The 21290-nt window shown below is 44.7% G+C and overlaps 1 protein-coding gene across 1 annotated transcript in view; it reads right to left on the minus strand.

The window, feature by feature from the left end:
• Raver2 (ribonucleoprotein, PTB binding 2) overlaps positions 1–21290 on the minus strand; it is an 80203-nt gene that overhangs the window by 22235 nt on the left and 36678 nt on the right. The window contains exons 4-6 of the mRNA XM_052718891.1: positions 20120–20311; positions 5103–5229; positions 210–295 (exon numbers count right to left, since the gene is read on the minus strand). Coding sequence (XP_052574851.1) covers positions 210–295; positions 5103–5229; positions 20120–20311 — 405 coding nt within the window. The remainder of the gene's footprint in view (positions 1–209; positions 296–5102; positions 5230–20119; positions 20312–21290) is intronic.

The following is a 21290-nucleotide window of genomic DNA, read 5'->3' on the forward strand; positions in this document are numbered from 1 at the left end:
GGCAGGGAATTTTTAAAAAGCAAAATGCTCCGTTAACTTCTTGACAAGGTCTGGCACACTTGTAATCCCAGGCCTTGGGAGATGGGGGCAGGAGAATTGGGAGTTCAAGGTCACCCTGAGCTACCTAGGATCCTGTCTTGGGGGGCCGGGGGAGGTGAAGTGTCCACTCCGAATCTCCGGGGGTTCGGTACCCAGGGCTGTGTACAAACCTGTTGTGCTTTACTGAAGTGTAACAGCGCGGAGGGGAGGGACGACGGACTCAGCAGGTGAGGCAAGCTGGGTGCGACTCCGAGAACTGTTCGGAGAAGATCAGAGTTAGTCAAAGCAAAACCGTAACCACGGGGCTTAAGAAATTAAAAATACGCCATGTTCCAAAAGCATTTCTTTCACCACCTTTAACTGCACAGAAGTTTCATCATCTACTCGCTACGAGTGGCCGGCTTCTTTCCTTGCCATTCAATCCTGGAATCTGCTTTAGAATTCCAGCACTTTCTGTCTTTAAGTGTCAAGCACCAAACACAGGCTTGTCCATCTCTAGCACTCAGCACAGCTGGTGCTGGCGGCACAGTACTAACTGAGGCCTTGGTAGGTGCTCAGTACCTTTTACCCATGTGTAGGAGTGTTTAGACTGCACATACGTATACAGTGCCTGATGCCCAAGGAGGTCAGAAGAGAGAGTTGGGTTCCCTGGAACAGTTTCCCCCATGTGGGTGTTGGGAACCAAACCCTGGTTCTCAGCAAGAACAGCAAAAGCTCTTATCGCTGAGCCATTTCTCCAGCCCCTTAATGCCTTCTTAGCAGGTGTCTGGAAGAATTTTGTCAGAAGGTAGGGCAAGGGGAGAGATGCAATCCTCATCCTTAAAAATCTTATGAAAAATCCTTTACAGAAGTTAATATATATGTGCAGAAAGTCTTACATCATAAAAACTAAACAGATGCGACATAACCACACATACCAGGGCATAGTAATGTATGACTTGAATTCCAGCACGCAGAGGCAGGGTCGGGCAGTTCTATGAGTTTGAGGCCAGCCCTGCCTACCCAGCAAGTTCCAGCCCAGCCAGAAATACACAGTGAGACCCCCATCTCCAAAGAAACAAATTGTACATAGAGATACAAGGAATAAAGGAATAAAAATTTGGATTCTTAGTTCTGAGTCCAAATACCACATACATTTCAGAAAAGATATTTTCAGAACAGATAATATACAGAGAAAAAGAGAATTATAAAATAGAAAACACATGATTAATTTCATCTAATTATGTGTATACATATCACAATAATATATCTATCACAAATGTATATATATAATATATATATATACAAACACACATATTTATATCACAAAGTACATTCAGAAAAGGTCCTGGTAATAGCTTTTCATAATGTACATGCAATACTAAGTCATGCCTGTATTCTCAGTTAGATAGTGAGTCTGTATCCAAAAACAAGGACAGTAACACACCAAGTTAACATAAACCTACCCATTCTATAGAAAGGCTCAAATGAAAAAAGTAACCATATATAACATGCGAGTAAGGGTACTGAGCAAACTGGAGTCTGTAACTTAAAAGTAAACCTACCTCATGGCTCAAATCTATAACCAGATATTTACCCAAGGTCATATAAGTATAGGTGTAAAATAAAAACAAATAATAAAAACATAGAAATAAAAACAAATCCTCATTGCCATTTTACCTCAATCTGGAAAGGACCTAAATATCCATCAGGTCTGCTAATGAGGCCTGGGGGTTCAGTTCAGCAGTGCAGTGCATACTTGAGCTTGCTCCCCAGCACCCACGCACTGACCAAGAAAATACGGAAGAGCAATTGGCACGCATCCTCTAGCCTGGCCTGTGCGCACTGAAGTGGAGATTTAATCTTCTTCCCCGACCAACCCACACAAAGACAAAGCCAGGCACGGGAATAATGTCTCAATCCGTGCAAAGAGTAAAACATCTTAAAACAGAGACAGTAACATTAAACATTAAAAAGCAGACTCCCGGGCCTGGAGAGATGGTGATGGAGGGCACACGGCAGAGGACCAGAGTTCAAGTCCCAGCACCCCTGTCAGGTGGCTCACAGCTGCCTGTAATTCCAGCTGTAGGGATCTGCATTTATGTACACATACTCATCCCCTATAAAAATAATTTTTAAATTAAAAAATAAAATCTAAAATGCAAAACAAAACAAAGCCACATGCCTCTATGACCACAAACCAATCCAAATAGAGAAGTGGAAAGATATAGTGTTGGATGAAGGGACAGAAATAATACCGGGGCAGAATGATCAAAGAGGCCCACCATCGGAAAGTGTGGACAACATTCTTCTAAAAGACCCGAGGGCACCGGACGTGCCTTTAAACAGAGCAATCTTGAGCTGCATCAGGAGAAACGCTGTGCTAACAGGAGCGGAAGACTACTGCATCGTGCCAATCAGTCACCAACCAACAGGAGGCTGTCATGTCTGTGAACACTGTGTTTCAGGACGAACCAGAAAATCTAGATGGAATACATTGTGTGGGTGTGTATGGGGGGGGGGGGGGGGGAGGTTCCCATACAATGTAACTGCCATGGCAGTTCCAATTCCTAAAAAGACCCTGTATGGCTGGAAAGAGCTGCTCCCGGAAGCTGTGAGCTGTTAATCAAAACTTCCCATGCCAAGGGTGAGGCGCCTCCTCGTGCTAGAGTTGTTTGTCAACTTGACACAAACTGGAGTCATCCGGGGGAGAGGGACTCTCAGCTGAGAAAAGGCTTCCATTAGATTGTCCTGCGGGCAAGCCTGTGGGGCGTTTTCTTAATCAATGATTGATGTGGGAGGGCCCAGCCCAGTGTGGGCGGTGCCATCTCTTGGCAGATGGTCCTGGGTTGTATGAAGAAGCGGGCTGAGAAGGCAGTGAGGAGCAAACCGCCTCTGCTCCTGCTTGAGTTCCTGGCCCGACACCCCTCAATGATGAACTCTGAGAGGAACCTGTAAACCCTTTCCTCCCCAAGTTGCTTGTGGTCATGGTGTTTACCCTAACAACGGACGGCAATCTACAGATACACCACACACCCTGGATGCATCATATAAAAGAGAAAGCCAAGCCAGAACTGAGCTGAAGCTTCCTCCCTGCTGCTGGTTTTCAGAGTCCTGAGAGGAGCCAATCAGGCTGCTGGGGGAGAGAAGGGATCAATAGTCTTACTCAGATGTAGCGTCTGTGAGCTACGAGACCAACCTGGCAGGCAAGCTATGGCTTGTGCAGCAGCAACACTCCTGCTATGGGGGTAACCAACAGTTCTCTGACTGAGTTTGGAACTTGATCCACGGGAGGGAATGCATGCCCGATTCTATAAACCTGGTCAAAAACCCACGGCCAGGGAGATGATGAGCCCTAGAACGGGAACTGAGGACTGTTTTAGCAAACTGACGTAGTGTCAAGCTACCCTCTAAATATTTGTTTGTATCCATAGGAAAATGCTGCTCTCGGCCTTTGTTAGCGAAACCTGGAATTAGTGAATGGTGGTGAACGCAACACAGAGACTCAGCCCCGCGAGGTGAAGTAAATGACTGAACCACTCAACCCTCAACAAGACTTTTGTACCATCCCCTGAAAGGCTCGGGGAACACTGTGGGGAAGGAGCAGGAAGAATGTAAGAGCCAGAAGACAGAGAAAGGGCTGTGAAATGTCACCTCCTGGGGAAGACACGGCCATTCCAATCCTAGTCTCACAGCAGCTACAGATGCCTGCATGAGGTCGGCACAAGCAGCAGCCACCAACAGTCAGGCACGGATGGAAGGCCGGCTCAGGAGGCTGATTAACTGTTTGCTATTGATCATTTCAAGAAGGAGCTCCGTAGGCTTCAGCTGTGTACCCACTGGTTACCCCACCAGGCTCCGAGGGATAGTCTCAATCCAATGGTCTTACAATGGCCGGGCTACACTAAATGGGTCATAAAACAAAACCCAAAGTCATGAGTTTGAGAAAAGGATTGGTACGGATGGTGTGTGTGTGTGTGATAGGGATGGGAGGGAGATTATGGGAAGCAAAGAGCGATCAGAATACTTTATATATACATATGAAATTGTCAACAACAAAATTTTTTACAAAGACCCACACCAATGACATGCTGGAGAGTGTCATGGCTGGGTGCATGGAGGAACCCTCGAACTAAGTATCTTTCATTTGCCTATTACTGCTAGGTCCTTTCTAAGTAAAATTACAACCGTAAATATGGTGCTTTCCTGAATTCTACGAGACATTCTAGAAGATTACCAAACTGAAGGGTCCTGGCAACTCCCAAATTTGTATAGCTAGTTGGTCAGAAGTTCAGGTAGCCTAGAGAACCTTTAACTTGTAGCCAGGGACTTAAGTGGGGCAGCCACACAGAGGCCATGCCCTTAATCTGTGGGTCTGCGTGGCTTAGTGTGGGAGATGGCATCCGGCCAGTTGGTATTGAACTGGAATAAACACACTGAGAGCACTTACGCTAAATATATTTATTCTAAACTTCAGCATTTCCTCCTAATGCTAACACAGAAATCCTGTGCATGTAAAGATGTTTGTTTCAGAGGAAATACCAGAAGAGCACCAAATAGCTTGATAGTCAAAGTACAGTGACAATATGCAGATCTGGATAACTAGAGGAAGATGCTTTTGTCATGTGGCTCAAAGGGAAACTACGTTGTTCTTTACAACAAGGAAAGATGAACAGAGAAGAAACAAATCAGCATGTTCCACAAGATAAGTCCACTAAAGTGATTACAAAGAAATGCTCCATGCTCTCGGTTCATCCAGGCGACAGCAGAGTGGTGTGCCATTATTACCAGGTTTAGAAGTTCACAACAACAAAGAGCTGAACAGAAGGTTTAATATTTAACATTTACTAATGATACAGAAAACGGAAGCACAAAAGTAGACTTGTCCCTACAAAAGAGCCAAGACATAGTACCATCTCAGATAACCAATTAATGATGGTTATCAGTTCTTAGCAAAGAGCTAACTCTTTAAAACGAGCGTTAAGTGCACCTTAACCCGTAATGCGTTTCTTATACTCCACACACAGTGCAGCAGAGTAACTTCATGCCGACATCTGTGCTCAAGCAGGATGTGTGGCGCTTACCTGGCTTAACTGCTCGTCCGCACAGCTGGGGCTGCAGAAGAACTTGTAACATGGCAGGATTGTTCAAACTTTTCATAATCTGGACTGGATTTGGCTCTGGCAGTAATCCCTTTTGATTGCTGTTCATCTTCAGCATGGACAGAAACAAACATCACAAGAAGCTTAAGTGCGAAAAGGTGCAAAGAGCCCAGAGGTGTTCCCCCTGCCTAGGAAGGAACCTGAGACTGACTTTCTGACAAACACGATTCGCTTTATATCATGAACTTACTGTGTAATTTCTACCACAGCTCTCAACAACAATGTTACATGTTCTTTTGCACACGTGATGCAAGGTCTTCATCTAACATCTGTCAACACCAACTGGCTTCGCCTGAACTAGCACTTTAATAGACGAAGTCTCATTAAAAAGCACAAACAAGCCATGGCAAGGAGATATTAATTGCCTAGCAAAGCGATAACTTGCTGACCCCATGCCAGTACTCCCACGCTACAGGAAGCCTTATTAGACTGTTGATCCAAGTGGGAGAACGCAGGCTGACTTTCAAACACAATTTTCTTATTCTGAAAGTTTACTTCACTCACTTAATCCTCTAGTTTGAAACAAAGATGAACCGAACTGCACAGCCACCTAAAAATGTGAATTAGCGTTTAGCTTTAAAAAGCATCCTGACAGTTGGGGAGATGCTCGCTAGGAAAAGTGCTTGCCATATAAGTGTGAGGGGGGCTGGAGAAACCTGCAAGAAAAAAGCCAGACAGATGGCTCAGCAAGTAATGATGCTTGCAGCCAAGCTGACAACCTGAGTTTGGTCCCTCAGACCCACATGGCAGCAGAACTAGCTCACCAGAAGTGTCCTCCCTCTGACCTCTACAATATACACAAAGGCATGCATATGAGCAGACTCTGTGTTTCAGTGAATGAATGAATGAATGAATGTAATAATAAAAGCCAGGTGGGCATGCAGACTGCCTAAAATCTCAGCACAAGGGAAGGAGAGAGAGAGGGTTCCCAGAGCAACCTGGCTAGCCAGACTAGCGGACTAGCTGAGCTCCGCGTTCAAGTGTGAGACCATGCTTCAATACATAAGGTGGAGAGTGATCAAGGATGACATCTGACAGTAACCTCAGGCCTCCACATGCATGAGCATGTGCACCCTCACACACATGAACACATTTACATACATATATAAGTACCACACATACACATGCAAAAAAGAAGCCCAATATATGTGGATTTCAGTATAGGAAAAATGTGTATCTATATCTGTATCTACATCTAGATAGATAGATAGATAGATAGATAGATAGATAGATAGATAGATAGATAGGGACACAGGTAGGTAGATAGGTAGGTGGGTAGGTAGATAGGTAAGTAGGTAGATAAGTAGGTAGGTAGATAGAACCACTAGGAAAGGGGGAATTGACATGGACAATTGGGTCCCTCATCTAACCCAGTTCCTATAAAATTGGGAGGGGAAGAAATATGGACTCAAACAGACATGGCGCTGGCAGGAAACCCTGTCGGGATAGAAGGTGTAGGCAGACATGTGCAGAGAGCAAGAAAGCCGAGGTCCACAAGAGAATTCGGGGAGGCTGTGGCGGGTGGACTGTGCGGCTTCCTCCCCCTCCTTCAGGGGGCGGGGCTCTCCTGGCTGTGCAGAGAAAGAGCAGCACGGGCCAGGGATGCTGCAGAACCGAAGATTTAGCAGCAGGTGGTATGCAAGCAGGCTGTGGAGGGCAGGACACTGGCCACTGACCATCTCCTCCTCAGCCCCTCGTACCCACAGCCACAGGGAGGTGCCACAGCTGAGGAAAGGGAGGCCTAGAAAACACGGCCTGGGTGCGAGACTCAGAGAGGGGCACTGTGATGTCCAGTGCGGTAGGGAAGGCCGGGAGGACAGTGGACCAGAGCTCTGCCTGCCTGTCTCCCCCAAATCCTAACAAAGACCAGGCTTTCCCTGTAGTCTTCCCATCATCCCTTTCCCTATCAAATTCTTATGGTAGGTGTGTGTGTGTGTGTGTGTGTGTGTTTATATGTGTGTGCGTATGTATTTGTGTATGTTTATGTGTGTGTATGTGTATGCTTATGTGTGCGTGTGTGTGTGTGTGTGTGTGTGTGTGTGTGTGTGTGTGTGTGTCTATGTGTTTGTATGGGGGGCTGATCCCAGGGCTTTTGAGCAATACCCCACTCTACCACTGAGCTGTACAGCAACCCTTTCACTATCCTATCAACAGTGGCACTCAGGAAACTGACACCCCTCCCCCGAAACTATGTATTCAAAGAAAACAAAAATTCATTATCTGGAGACCAGAGCCACGCAAACAAAGGCAACAGGCTGGACGGCCCGTGACAGAGAAGGCAGAGGTAACAGACAGGAAACTAAGAACCAGCAACACGACAGCCGTCCCAAAGAAGGTAAGTAGCCTTCAAGAGCGGTGGGTCTTTTACTAGTGCAAAGACAGTTATAAAGGTCCACGGGGAGTGCTGGCATGAAGACAGACGTGAAGAGAACATCAGCCCCTGCCCACTGTGAACAGCATCGCTCCACGTGCACCACGTGGATGAGACCCGAACTCTCCAAAGCAAGTCCACACACTGGCGTGGATACACCTGTTCTACGGATAAGGCTTCGAGCGTTCCTCAGCCTGTGTGCTGTGCTTTAACAGCAGTTAAACATAAGACAAACATGATTCAAAACAAACTGGCCATCTAAAAGACCGGGCTAAAGAAACAGAAACTGCAAGCTGAATTAGAGCAAGGTGAGGGTAGTGGGGACAGCATGGTGACAGGGACACAGGCCAGGGACCAGACCCTGCTCAACAGGAGCCGCTGCAGGAGAATAAAAGCCGAGAGGCATCTTTGGAAAACAATAGCCGAGAAATGTGCATTATTAAAGAGGAATTAAAGAGCACAGGAAATACGGCCAGCCACCTGGTATCCCAAACACGTGGCGGCAGAAGAAAACACACACCCACTCAGGGCTGTCATAAAATTTATAACCACCAAAGCAAAAAACGGAAGAAGAAATTAAAAAGAAAACAAGGCTATCAAAAGCTTCCAGTGAGAACACGTCTCAAGGAGCGAGGAGCCCATTGCAACCAGCCTCTTCCTAGAAACACCAGACTAGGGACAAGGAATTCCTATTTCCAACACGTTAAGGCAAAACCTCTGCAGAGAGATGTATACATTCAGGCAGGCTCGTGCTTCCTTCTGTGAAAGAAGAAAGCTGTTTCCAACTGCCCACATTCTAAAAAGATTTTTACCACAGGAACGCTTCATTCAAAACTCTGCAGCGAGGAAACTCCGCAGAGAGAAAACAGGCCGGTAAATGCAAACTAGTGAGTGCTGTGTGACGGCGTGGAGTGAACTATCATAGCTTTATAACAGGCCAGGACCCAGCTAATGTTCAGGATAACTCTAAAGTGAAGAACTGGATGCAGTTATCACAGCAAGTAGGGTAGGAAGGAACCAACGGAATGGCAGTGAATGAGTTAAGTGGGAAGCTGGGTACTAAGAGAGGAAAGAGTGTTGATGAGTTAGGGACCCCCCCCCCAGTAGGAACCGCAGCCTGCAAGGATGGCTCACCCAGTAAAAGCATTTGCCACAAACCCCTAAAGACGTGAGATCAAACCCCAGATCCCACATAAAAAGCTGAATGCAGATGCATGCCTGCAAGGCAAGCTCAGCATAGAAGGGAGGTAGAGACAGAATCGGCCAGACCAAACAGGCCATCCAGCCTGGAATACACAGCACGGTGCCTCAAATCAAGGTGGAAGGAGAGGAGACTGGAAACAGTTGACCTCCGCCCTCCTCTGCACACTGTGGCACAAGTGTGTGCCTGCTCCCCCACTGCCTGAGCTCACTCTTAAAAGATAAGAGGCTGAGAGATGACTATTGGTTAAGAGCACTGGCTGCTCGAGGACCTTGGGTTCAAGCCTTAGCACCTACACAGCAGCTCACTCTAACTCACTATAACTATTTCCAGGGGACCCGATGTCCTCTTCTGGCCTCCACAAGCACTGCATGCATGTGGTGTACAAACACACATCAGGCAAACACCTATACACACACAATGTTTAAAAGTGGAAAAAAAAATGCCAGGCAGTGGTGGCACACGCCTTTAATCCCAGCAATCAGGAGACAGAGGCAGGTAGATCTCTGAGTCTGAGGCCAGCCTGGTCTACATAACGAGTTTCAGGAAAGCTAGGGCTACATAGTGAGACCCTGTCTCGAAAAATAAGACAAACAAAAAAATAGAAAACAAATTAATCCAAAGATAAGATGCACAGCTGGCAAGTTCACATTTTTCCAACAGTTAGAAATATGAAAAAAAGGAAGGCAAAACATTTGGTTAAAAGAAAGTGTAAGGGAACAGATTGCCAAAATGCCAACTGAACAAAAAGCAATACATACACTAAAAGGTGTTTAAAATGCACCAATAAAAAGACATGGACTTTCATATGATTTTTTAAATTGCTAGTTATCACACACACACACACACACACACACACACACACACACACACACACACACACACACAAAAGCACACACAGAAAGGTGGCGATAAGGATAGCAAATGTAAACCAAAGAAAGCTGAAGGACCCAGCTAATATCCGAAAGGAATCCTTTCAAAGACACACACACTGATTAAACAATCAGAATAATTATTAACAGACACCCACCTAAGAATGCACAGGTAAGTCTGGAGCAACAACAGAACAAGTAGAAATAGAAAAACTGACCATCATAGAGAAAACCCTCTGCTCTGAGACACCAGCAGAGGAAGGAGATAAAGAAAAAAAGCCGAGATGAAGAGGGGGTGTCCAGCAGTTAGGAAGACCAAACTATATTCCAATACCTATGTGTTCGTGTGTGCACATGACTTCATAACCCTCAAGCACGCGCACAGGCCACTTTCAACACACATGGCACGCTTAGAGTATCCGGCCACACAACAAAACACAAGGCTCACAACGTTGCTGTGGGATGTTCTGTATGGCAAATATGTTGCTCAGATTGGTTGGTAAATAAAACACTGATTGGCCAGTAGTCAGGCAGGAGGAAGTATAGGCGGGACAAGAAGGAGAATAAAGCTGGGAAGTGGAAGGCTGAGTCAGAGAGACACTGCCAGCCGCCACGATGACAAACAGTATGTGAAGATGCCGGTAAGCCACGAGCCATGTGGCAAGGTATAGATTTATGGAAACGGATTAATTTAAGCTATAAGAACTGTTAGCAAGAAGCCTGCCACGGCCATACAGTTTGTAACCAATATAAGTCTCTGTGTTTACTTGGTCGGGTCTGAGCGGCTGTGGGACTGGCAGGTGAGAGAGATTTGTCCTGACTGTGGGCCAGGCAGGAAAACTCTAGCTACACAACGTCGCCTTACCTTCAGATCAGCAACACAGATTAAGTTTTCCAACTATCAAACAATTATAAACCCCCAATAGAAAAATAACTTTTGAGAATCTGCGGAAACAGAGCAGGCTAGAAGCTGATGGTGTGAGCACTGAGGAAGAAATAGACTCTGCTCCAAAGAGAAAGAGAGCACAGGAGTGTCGAGGTCCAGGGATGACAGGGCAGCAGAGAGTGCGGAGAAACAGGAAAAAGCCAAACAGAAAGCAAGAAAGTCAAGCTCAGTACAGCTTCAGCCCTGTGGCTCCTGATGGGCAGAGGCAAAACAGAAACCTCAGCCTACAGGAGGCCCGAGTGAAGAGATACTGCAGTCCTACCCACCGACAGGCCCATGATGCCCCCAAGCCTCAAATTCCAGCTGCCTGTCATGCTGAGACAGCGACTTTTCAAGCGAGAACAAAGGGGGGTTCCCCCAGCTCAGGGGGTTCCCCCAGCCAAGTGCCACCCCCAGTGTGGATCTACTGCTTAAAACTGAGCTACACTGGGGGCCTGGGAACAGTCTAAATAAGGGAGCCTGAACTCAGCCTGCCACAGTTCCTGGATGAGGGACAGCCCCAGATGACAGCTGGGGAGAGCAGGAGGCTGGTAGGGAAGTGTGGAATGATCTATTTCATGCCCTGAACATACAGAACTGTCAACCAAGACTGCAACAACCAGCAACGACATCTTGTAAAAACTGACAGAGAAATAAGGACAATCCAACCCAAACACAAACTAAGGTGGTTTGTGACCATCCAGCTAGCCCTGCAGAGGGTCTTTAAAGGACTTCTATACACAGAAGAGGAAGAAAGTCTCAATCATGAGAGCTCAGGAGAGGATGAGTTTCATGAGAGGAGACAAACGGAGTTAGGAGAGATGCCTCATGCCCAGCACAAGCCAACTAGCAAAGCGTACTTTCACAGGGAGAAAGAAAAGAACAACCCAACCAACGGAATTACATCTCCCAACAATAGCCTGGAATGTAAATAGCCTCAACTCATCATAAAGACATGTGGCTTAGCTGACTGATGCAAAACAAGATCCAACTAGCTGTTGTCACCAAGAAACACACCTCCCTGGCAAAGACACCAACAGACTGAGTCAAAAGCTGAAGAAATGAAGTGGAAGATGAGCCAGCAGAGTTATTGTGATGCCTGATAAAATGACTGAAAAACAAAATAAGAATAGATAAAGACAGCCACTACACACTAATAAAAACAACAATTCATCCAGATAATTGCAAATACATAATGCATCCTACACTGAGGCTCCCAGTTTCATAAAAGATCAGATAGGACCTGATGCAATAACAGCGTGGGATTTCAGAACTCCCCTCTTATCTTTAGGTAGGTCATTCTAACTGAAAAGCCAAGGGAGAAACCCTGGAGTTAAACTATACCAGAGACTAAATGGGCTTAGCAGATCTAGAGAACAGTCAATTCAACAGCTAAAGCAGCTTTCTTCTCAGCAGTCCATGAAAAGTGCTCTCTAAGACGGACCACTTTCTGGGCCACAAAGCCACTTTTACCAAATACAAACAAACTGAAATAATTTCTTGGATTTCATATCGTAGTAAAATAAAGCTAGAAATCAATAGTGAGAGGCAGCACAGATGCTACACCAATCCTTGGAGCCTGGACATCTTGAATGAACAGAGCCAATGACCAAAAAATCAGGAAGGAAATTTAGAAGTTTCTAGAAAAAAATGAAAATAAGAACATAACTTCCCAGAATCGTTGGGTTACAGCTAGAAACATTTACACCTAGAAATCTTTACACTGGAAAATAGCGGATCCATTAGATAGGATTCTGTGCCTTGGTCAGATGATAGGATTATGTACCTCAAGGCCTTAGGAAAAAAACAGAACAAGGTAAACCCCAAAGCAGTAGACCCCAAGGAATAATGACCAGAAATGAATGAATGGATTTCACTGATTAGAGGCTACAGGAACAACAGACAGTGAAGAGTAGAGTCTTTGAAAAAGTAAGTATGATTGACAAACACCTAACCAAACTAAGAAAATGAGAGGCCCAATTTACAAATATTTAAAGGTAAATATTTGGAGATTACAATGAATCCAATGGAATACAGAGGATCACTAAGGCATTTTTTTTCTTTTGTTTTTCAAGACAGGGTTTTTCTGTCTGCCCTGGCTGTCCTGGAATTTGTTCTATAGACCAGGCTGGCCTGGAGTTCAGAGATTCACCCACCTCTGCCTCCTGAGAGCTGGGATTAAAGGTGTGTACCACCACTACCTTGGAATATTTTTAAATTTTACATTTAAGAACCTGGTAAATATAAGAAAATGTATAAATCCCTAGACATCTACTACCTGTCAAGAGGATATAATAGAATATAAGCAACAGAGACAGATAATAAAACAGCAAGTAATAAAACAGTAGTAACATAAAGTTTCCTAACAGAAGAGCTCAGGACTGGATTGAATGACCGCTGAAGTCCGCTAAGCCAGCTAACACAGGTGCTCCCCAAACTGTCCCATAGAACAGAATGAGAAAGAACCCTGCCAAACTCTCCTATGAAGTCGGCATTATCCTGATACCAAAACCAAGGGAGGGGGAAACAGCCAATGGTGCTGGGAAGAGTGGATATCCACATGCAATAGAATGAAGTGACGTCCTTATCTTTATCTCTCAGCACAAAAACCAGCTCAAAATGGATTCGGAGCCTTAATATGAGACCTGAAACTTGGAAACTGTTAGGGGAAAAGAGAAAAGATACAGGATAGGCAGAGGGAAGAAGTTTCTGGAAAGGAATTATACGAAAGAACTGAGTTCAAAAGCTTCTGCATGACTAAGAAAATAACCAGCAGCATAATGGGACATTCTACAGAACAGGGAGATGTTTTAAACAAGTGATATTTACAATCTATAAAGAACTACAAAAACTTCACACACACCCCTTCAAACACTCACTCAAACTATCCGATCAGTAAATGGGCTAATTGATTTGAATAGACAGTTATCAAAGGAAACAATAAAAATGGCCAATGAATTTTTTTAAGTGCTCAGTATCTTTGGCCATCATGTAAATTAAAACTGACTTGAGACTTCTGCCACTGCTAGTGAGGATGTATGAGAAGAGAACCTGTTCTTAGTCACTGCTGGGGGCGGGGTGAACTGAGGAAGCCACACTGGACATCTGTATATACAGAGGCTCCTCAAAACCCTAAAAATAGAAGCAGTGTACGCCCCAGCTCTACCACTCCTGGGTGTATGCCTGAAGGGCTCCAAGTCAATACACCACAGAGATATCTGCACATCCATGCTGGCTCTTCTAGTCACAATAGCTAAGTTATGACACAAACCTAGATACCCAACAATGGATGGACAAGGAGAATGTGGTTCATACCCATAATGCAATGTCACTAAGTTATAAAGAATGAAATCATGACATTTTCAGGAAAACAGAACTGGAGCTGACTTTGCTAAGTCAAATAAGCCAGATTCAGGTAAATATCACACATTTCTTCTCGCTCGGAATTGCGACTGAAATATGTATGTATACATTAAACATATATATGACATGAAAGTCAAAGGGGGACTATAAGAGGCAGGAAGCTCTAAAGAGTGGGGAAGGAAACAAGAGAGGATGATGGGATATATGGATACACATGGAGACACAGACACACACACACAGACATACACACACCCCAGAATAGTAACTATTTGGGGAAGGAAGCAGAGCCATTATAAAGGAAGAGGGCTCATGGGGGCAAATAAGAACAATATAATGAGAATACATATGAAAATGTCACAACTGAATAGTTTCTTTGTACTCAAACCAAAAAGAACAAACCAATAGGGGGCTGGAGAGATGGTTCAGTGGTTAAGAGCACCGGCTGCTCTCCCAGGGGACCGGGGTTTGATTCCCACCCAGATGGCAGCTCACAACTGTCTGAAACTCCAGTTCCAGGGAATCTGACTCCCTCTTCTGGCCTCTGTGGAGACCAGGCATGCTCACGGGCCACATACATACATGAGAGCAAAACCTTCATATGTATAAAGTAAAATAATCTTTTTATTTTAAAAAAAAAAAACCCACAAACAATTGAAGCATCCACACCTCAAGCTTTGTGACATATAAGTATTTGTTGGAAGGAAACCTGTGAAGGCACTTATCTTTATTATTTATTATGTTTTTTCAGACAGTCTTATTATATACAGCTCTGGCTTGTCTGGAATTCGCTATGTAGCCCAGGGTGGCCCTGCACTCAAGGCAACTCCTGCTTTACCCTTCCCAGTGCTGGGCTTACTACACTATCATACCAGCCTATAAATGTACTTACCATAAAGTAAGAGAAAAACAAAACTGGGGGCTTGCGACATACCTCAGTGGCAGAGTACCTATCCATCATATTATATAAGGCCCCGAGTTCAGCTCCCAGCACAAAACACAAACAAGCAAACAAACAAAAATTCCAGAAAATAAGAGTTAAGCATTGGAGCCGGGCGGTGGTGGCGCATGCCTTTAATCCCAGCACTCGGGAGGCAGAGCCAGGTGGATCTCTGTGAGTTCGAGGCCAGCCTGGTCTACAGAGCGAGATCCAGGACAGGTACCAAAACTACGCAGAGAAACCCTGTCTCGAAAAAAAACAAAAAAAACAAAAAAAAAAACAAAAAAAAAACAAAAACAAAAAAAACAAAAAAAGAGTTAAGCATTGACATCAATAAAGATAGGAAAAAAAATAATCTTACCATCCCCACTATCAACAAAAGGGGGGGAAAGTAAATGCTAAGCAGAAATAGGAAAATTATAAAGATAAAGGCAGAAATAATCAAAAGAGGAAAATTCAGGAACAGTGAACAAAAAAGCTAGTACTTTGAAAGGACAAAATAAAAATATTCTTTCCTAAGGCTGTGAAGACAGAACAGAAAATGCAAGTTATCCAGAATGAAAAGGAGGAAAGAACAACATCTTCAAAAGCTGAGCGCTTTTAACTCTGTACGTCTCAAATGCTGGAAACGGATGGACAAACCTCCATCTCTGGAAGAAGAGGAAGAAACAAAAACACCCGCAGATGGAGCTCAGAGCTAATCAATGGCCCCTCTGGAAGAGGTCCAGGGAGTGGTCTACCTGGCTTCACAGAGAAGAGCAGACAGCCTTACATTACACAAGGTGATCTTGAGAGAGAAGGGGCGCGAGAAGATGCTGAAACCATCTAATGATGGTGAGGTCAGTGTCGCCTTAATTCCAAAACTAAGTAGTGATCGTGTTTTAAAAGATTAAGTGCCTGCCACTTCTGAGGACATCCCCAGGCGTGTCAAATAAAATTATTACTAAATCAAATTAAATAATGCCCCTGGAAAAAAAGGCTGTGACCAACTAGGGTTATAGCAAAAACATGAAATGAGCAGAGAAGGGGATCATGGGAGGAGGCACTGAAGAGGGCGGAAGAAGGGAGAGAAGAAAGAAAAACATGGCATTCTTCTTCCATATGGAGAATCTAGATTTAAACACACATGAATGAAAGAAAGAAAAGCAGAGGCGGGGACTATGTGGAGGACCCATGATGGGGGGACACGAACAGATGTGGAAAATGAACAAAACACAATGACACATGTAAGAAAATGTCATAATGAAACCAATTAATCTTTTTACATCAAAAATGTTAATTAAAAGGATGGCTTCCATAAAACACATCTATTAGTGTCACTTCCCATCTGTGTGTTAGTTTTTCTGTCGGCTCGATACAATCTGGAGCCTTCTGAGAAGAGGAACCTCAATTAAGAAGACACCTCCATCTTCTAGGCCTGTGGACAAGTCTGCAGGGTATCTTCTTAATTAGTGATTTATTTGGGAGGGCCCAGCCCTCTGGGCAGGTGGTCCTCCTGTGTGCATAAGAAAGTGGGCTGAGCCAGCCATGAAGGGCAAGCCAGTAAGCAGTAATATTCATGCCTTCTACTTCAGTTCCTGCCTCCAGGTTCCTGCCTTGAGTTCCTGCCTTGATTTCCCTCAGTGATGGACGGTAAGCAGTAAGCCAGAGAAACCTTCCCCCGCTCCTCCAAGTTTGCTTTTGGTCATGTAAGCAAACTAAGACACTGTATCAGTCAGCTCGAGTATAAGTCACACGTTTATCTCAATTGTTACAGAAATACTTCAAATTTTTTTGGTGCCTGCTTGTTTTTTTTTCATTCAGATTTCAGAAACATGGTAAAAGATATGCAGCAAGAAAACACGATCCATAACAACTTACTTTTAAGATTAAAAAAAACTGAAGCTTTCTTCTCACTATTCCTGCTACCTGCTCATGAAGGTCTCATAGGTCACACTGAGACATACGTTCCGCACAGAAGGGAGAGTGGCATAATCCAGCCTAAGGGGGCAGGGACCATGCTTGTGCCCCATGGATTCGAAGGAAAAGACAAACGACCACAGAGGGCATTATCCTGCATTCACAGGTGAGAGGCGACAGCAGTATTTGGGGTATTGCTGAAGGAGGTCAGTGAGGACTAACGGGGTCTGTGGTTCAGTTTGTTTTATGCCCTATCTGGTTATTACAGAACATTGAAAAGTGAGTGTAAGAGAAAAGCAATTTTCCTTAGAAATGCTGGAACTCAGCTATTGATTTAACATGGCCATTTAACATGGTCATTGTCTCAATTCTTTTAAATCACTGGAAATAGAGATTTACTGATTCACCAACATATGCATGAAACTTATCATTAGTAAGTAGTAACTGGAGTCTATGAGAGGAAGAAAGCGAGAAAACTGAATACAGAACCTACTGACGCCAACGCTCAGGGGCAAGAGAGGACAGGAAAAAAAGAACAGTGTGCCAGGTCATGGTACAAGAAAGTTTACATGTTGCAGAGATCTCACAACCAAACGCTAGAGAGTACCTAAAAAGTTTACATGTTGCAGAGATCTCACAACCAAACGCTAGAGAGTACCTAACAGAGCTGAATATTAAGAAACCCCTGTTGGGGCTGGCAAGATGGCTTGGGTAGTCAAGTGCCTGTCATGTAAGTATGAATACCAAGAAAGGCTAGGCACAATGGCATACACCTGTAACCCCAGTGCTGGGAAGGAGGAAGACGGGGTACCACAGGGCTTGCTGGCCAAGCATTCTAGCTCAGTGGGCAAGGTCCAGGGTCAGTGAGAGATCCTGTCTCAAAAAAGAAGATGGAGAGTAACTGAGGATTGAGGAAGATGCCTGCTGCCAACCTTTGACCTCCACATGCATGCTCACACATGGACACATATGAACACGTATACACACAGAGAAATCCCTCCATGAGAGCAACTTGCATGAAGGAGGAGATGGACACTATCCTGCATTAGGTTGAGAAGAGATGGTTAGGAATTGGTGACAATGGACCCAGTTACAGAAACAGTAGTTGTGAAGGCAGCCATCTACGGGTTTGCTTATGAAAAAGACAAGATATCTGTGAGACAAGTAAAGCCAGGTAGAAAACGGAATGATCAAGAGCCCCCAGCTGGGGACACTGTCAGGAGCCCACCATGGCCAAGAAGAGGCATGGTCCTTCCTGTGAACAGGGAAGGACAGTCTTCAAATCTCTGACCACGTACATCTTGGGCGTTAAGTAAGTGAGAAGGAAGGGAGCAGGCAGTGAGGGGAAGACGGACGACTGGAACTGTGACCATCTGACAGAGACTGACAAAGACTTGCACAAAACACAAGTACAGGTTGGGTTTTTTCCTGTTTATTTGTTGTTTTTTGTTTTTTGAGACAGGGTCTCTCTGTGTAGCCATGGCTGCCTTGGAACTTGCTCCGTAGGCCAGGCTGGCCTCAAACTCAGAGAGATCCGTCTCATCTGCCTCTGCCTCCCGAGTGCTGGGATTAAAAGGCACCGCCGCCACCACCACCACCACCCACAAGTACAGGTTTTAAACAGCTGCAGGAGAAAGCAGGAAACACATGAGAGACAAGTTGAAGACTTGTGGGTGTCAGCAAAATCATATGCAACTCCTTTGCAGGGGCCCCAAGCCACCCAGCTGTCCGTTTCACATCCAAGACGACACAGTGTCCTGGCTTGAGGAGTCGGTGACTGGACTGGCTCAGAACTGACAACTCAGCAATTCCAACTGAGCAAAGACACGAGCTAAGCAGTGGGAAGCAAACTGACAGTGAAGGCAAGGCTCAAGGAGTAGCTTTGGAGAGTAAGAACCCAAGGTGTGCAAACTCTGGAAACAGAAAGAAAGGACCCAGGGTCCGAGGTGAACTCCGAGTAACCGGAGGTGTGGGAGCGGAGAGAGGACCAACAGCTGCCTCCCACTCCCACCCCTCTTCTCCTCTGCTGTTCTACCGTGGGCTGACTTCCCCATGGCTTGACTGTCACCTGTCACTCCCACTTTTATTTATCCATGAGTTCTCTGGTGCTAAACTCCATCTAGGTCTATGTCTATGCCATACTCTTCAGCATCAACCTACCACTTGGCCGCACCTCTCTACACAGGCGGTTCGACCTGAATACTTAACCTTCCCAAACAGTTAATCCAGCTCAGACTACAGCTCAGCTGGCTACACTGACTACTCAGCCAGCCTCCTTGGGGTCACTAGACTTCATGAAGAACACAGGATGTTCAGTGAAACTTGGGAGTTCAGATAACGAATAATTTTAATAGGACTATGTCTCACGCAAAAATCTGTATTTATTTGGCAATCCTATCCTCCACCCCCATCAACACATGTCAGTACCTTATCCATTTCTTAATGTCACAGTCAAATGTCATCTTCATCACGAAGTTTGTCCCAATTCTTTCAAAAGAGTATCCCTTCCTTCACTAAACCATCAAAATATGTGCTGTGCTGAGGTGGAAACTGTGAGGGCATAGTCCATACCTAAGGGACCCTCAGGCTAGAGAAAGTCACAGGAAAGAGGTGAGTGTTCAGTGCCATGTGAGCAGAAGAGAGATAGACATCTCCCTCAGCTCAGACTGTGGGCACTACACTGTGGGCACCACACACTGTGGAGGCCTATATTATGACATCTTCTGGAAAAGAGAAGCATGACACTCAAAACTTATAGCAGATACTAACTCAACTACTTGCTGAATGAATGAAATTCCTTCAACAGTTTCCCCAGACAGTGGCTGGAGAGATGGCATGGGAGACAAAGCACTTTTGGGGGGAAGACTGAAGGTTGGGTCCCCAGAACACATGTAAAAGCTGGGCAGATGTGATGGCCAGTAATCCCAGCACTTGGGAAGCAGACATGGAGTCCCAGGACAAGCTGGCTAGCCAGGCTAGCTGGAATGGGTGTGCTCTGGATTCAGTGAGAACCCTTTCCACAATAAAGTGGAGAGTAATCAAGAGAAATCTGACATCAGCCTTGGACTTACACACACACACACACACACACACACAATGTGCACACCTGAACGCATACACATACACACCCACACACACAAATTACTAAAGATGAATACATTTTCATGAATTCTATTGCGCTCTCTCTCTCTCTTAACTTCTAAGTTTTATAGACACCATTCAGCCAGCTTTTTAAGAAATACACTTCTTATTTAAAAAACATGAATGGTCAGTGTAAGGGACACAACGCTAGCCCAGGGAATGACCACTGACTGTAGACAGACTTGGAAGGTTAAGATAGTATTCAATCATCTCAACAGCAAGGCACTCACCACGCGCTGGGCCGCTATGAGGGCTGCAAGAGTGCTTCGCCCCGGTGCTCCGGGGGCGCAGAAGGAGAGCTGGACTTGGCTCCCCTTGACGGTGATGCCATCCGCCACCTGCTGCACCTCTTCGGCATGCTCTGCAGTGCTATATTCAACCACTGCAAAGCCACCACCGTGACCTCCTTCATCCTGTGCAAGCTGATACCACACAGCACGTTACAAAGAGACTCTGAAACTGATTTATGAACGTGTTTGCATTAATCATTTCCAAATCCAAGAGCTAGTCCCTCAGCCTGTACTGATGACAATATTACATTTCTTCTCCAACTTGCTTAGACACAGCAGTTTCCTGAAGACAGGAATTTCAACCCAACTTCTTCATTTTCTAATTTAACAGTCACCAGTCTCCTACTCATTAGAAAAAATAGACACACAATTAGTAATTAATAGGAAAATACAATTAAATAATTATATTAAAACAAGTCACCAGATTCATGGATGGTGAAACACTGATTATTTGACTATATATCAACGTAAAATGGTATTATCAAAAGAAGATGGGTGGGAGAAGCCACAAACATACTAAGTAAATCCCAGGAATCTGGTCAAGGATACCCAAATAAATCTTGTTTATAAAATGCACGCCTAGCTTGATACTCCAGCACCTGCGGCACACAGTCTTCACTTCCGAGGGTGGGCTAATGAGTTGCAACCCATGGGTTTATTTTTCCTGCCCATTTGGCAGGCATGTACAGGGTGACAATAAAGTCCTGGCTCTATAGGCTTCCACGGAGAGTGGAGGGGAGAAGGAAAACATCACCACACAGTTCCAAGACTCAAATACATCTGAATGATCTCAATAAATACGCTTACACTCCAAGGCGACAGATGTGACCAAACCAAGCTGGCATCTTTGAGAAGTCACAGACACACAACCCCATCATGTGGGTTTTATATCTCATGCTAATATTACAAGTAAATGTTTTCTGATTTAGTCCTTCATACTATTATTTTTTTCTTACTTTAAAGGTTTAACTTTTACTTTCTTGTTATACTCAGGCCAATTTTCCATATTTCCCTCTTCAAGATCTTTACTCCTTTAAACTGTCCTAAATTGTGTTTTTTTTTTTTTTTCATCAAGCTTTTTCCAAATGTGGAGGGCAAAGGAAAAATAGCC

The sequence above is a fragment of the Peromyscus californicus genome, unplaced genomic scaffold (genome assembly GCF_007827085.1).
Source record: "Peromyscus californicus insignis strain IS unplaced genomic scaffold, ASM782708v3 Scaffold_5__1_contigs__length_169319896, whole genome shotgun sequence".
In the NCBI taxonomy this organism is placed as follows: domain Eukaryota; kingdom Metazoa; phylum Chordata; class Mammalia; order Rodentia; family Cricetidae; genus Peromyscus; species Peromyscus californicus.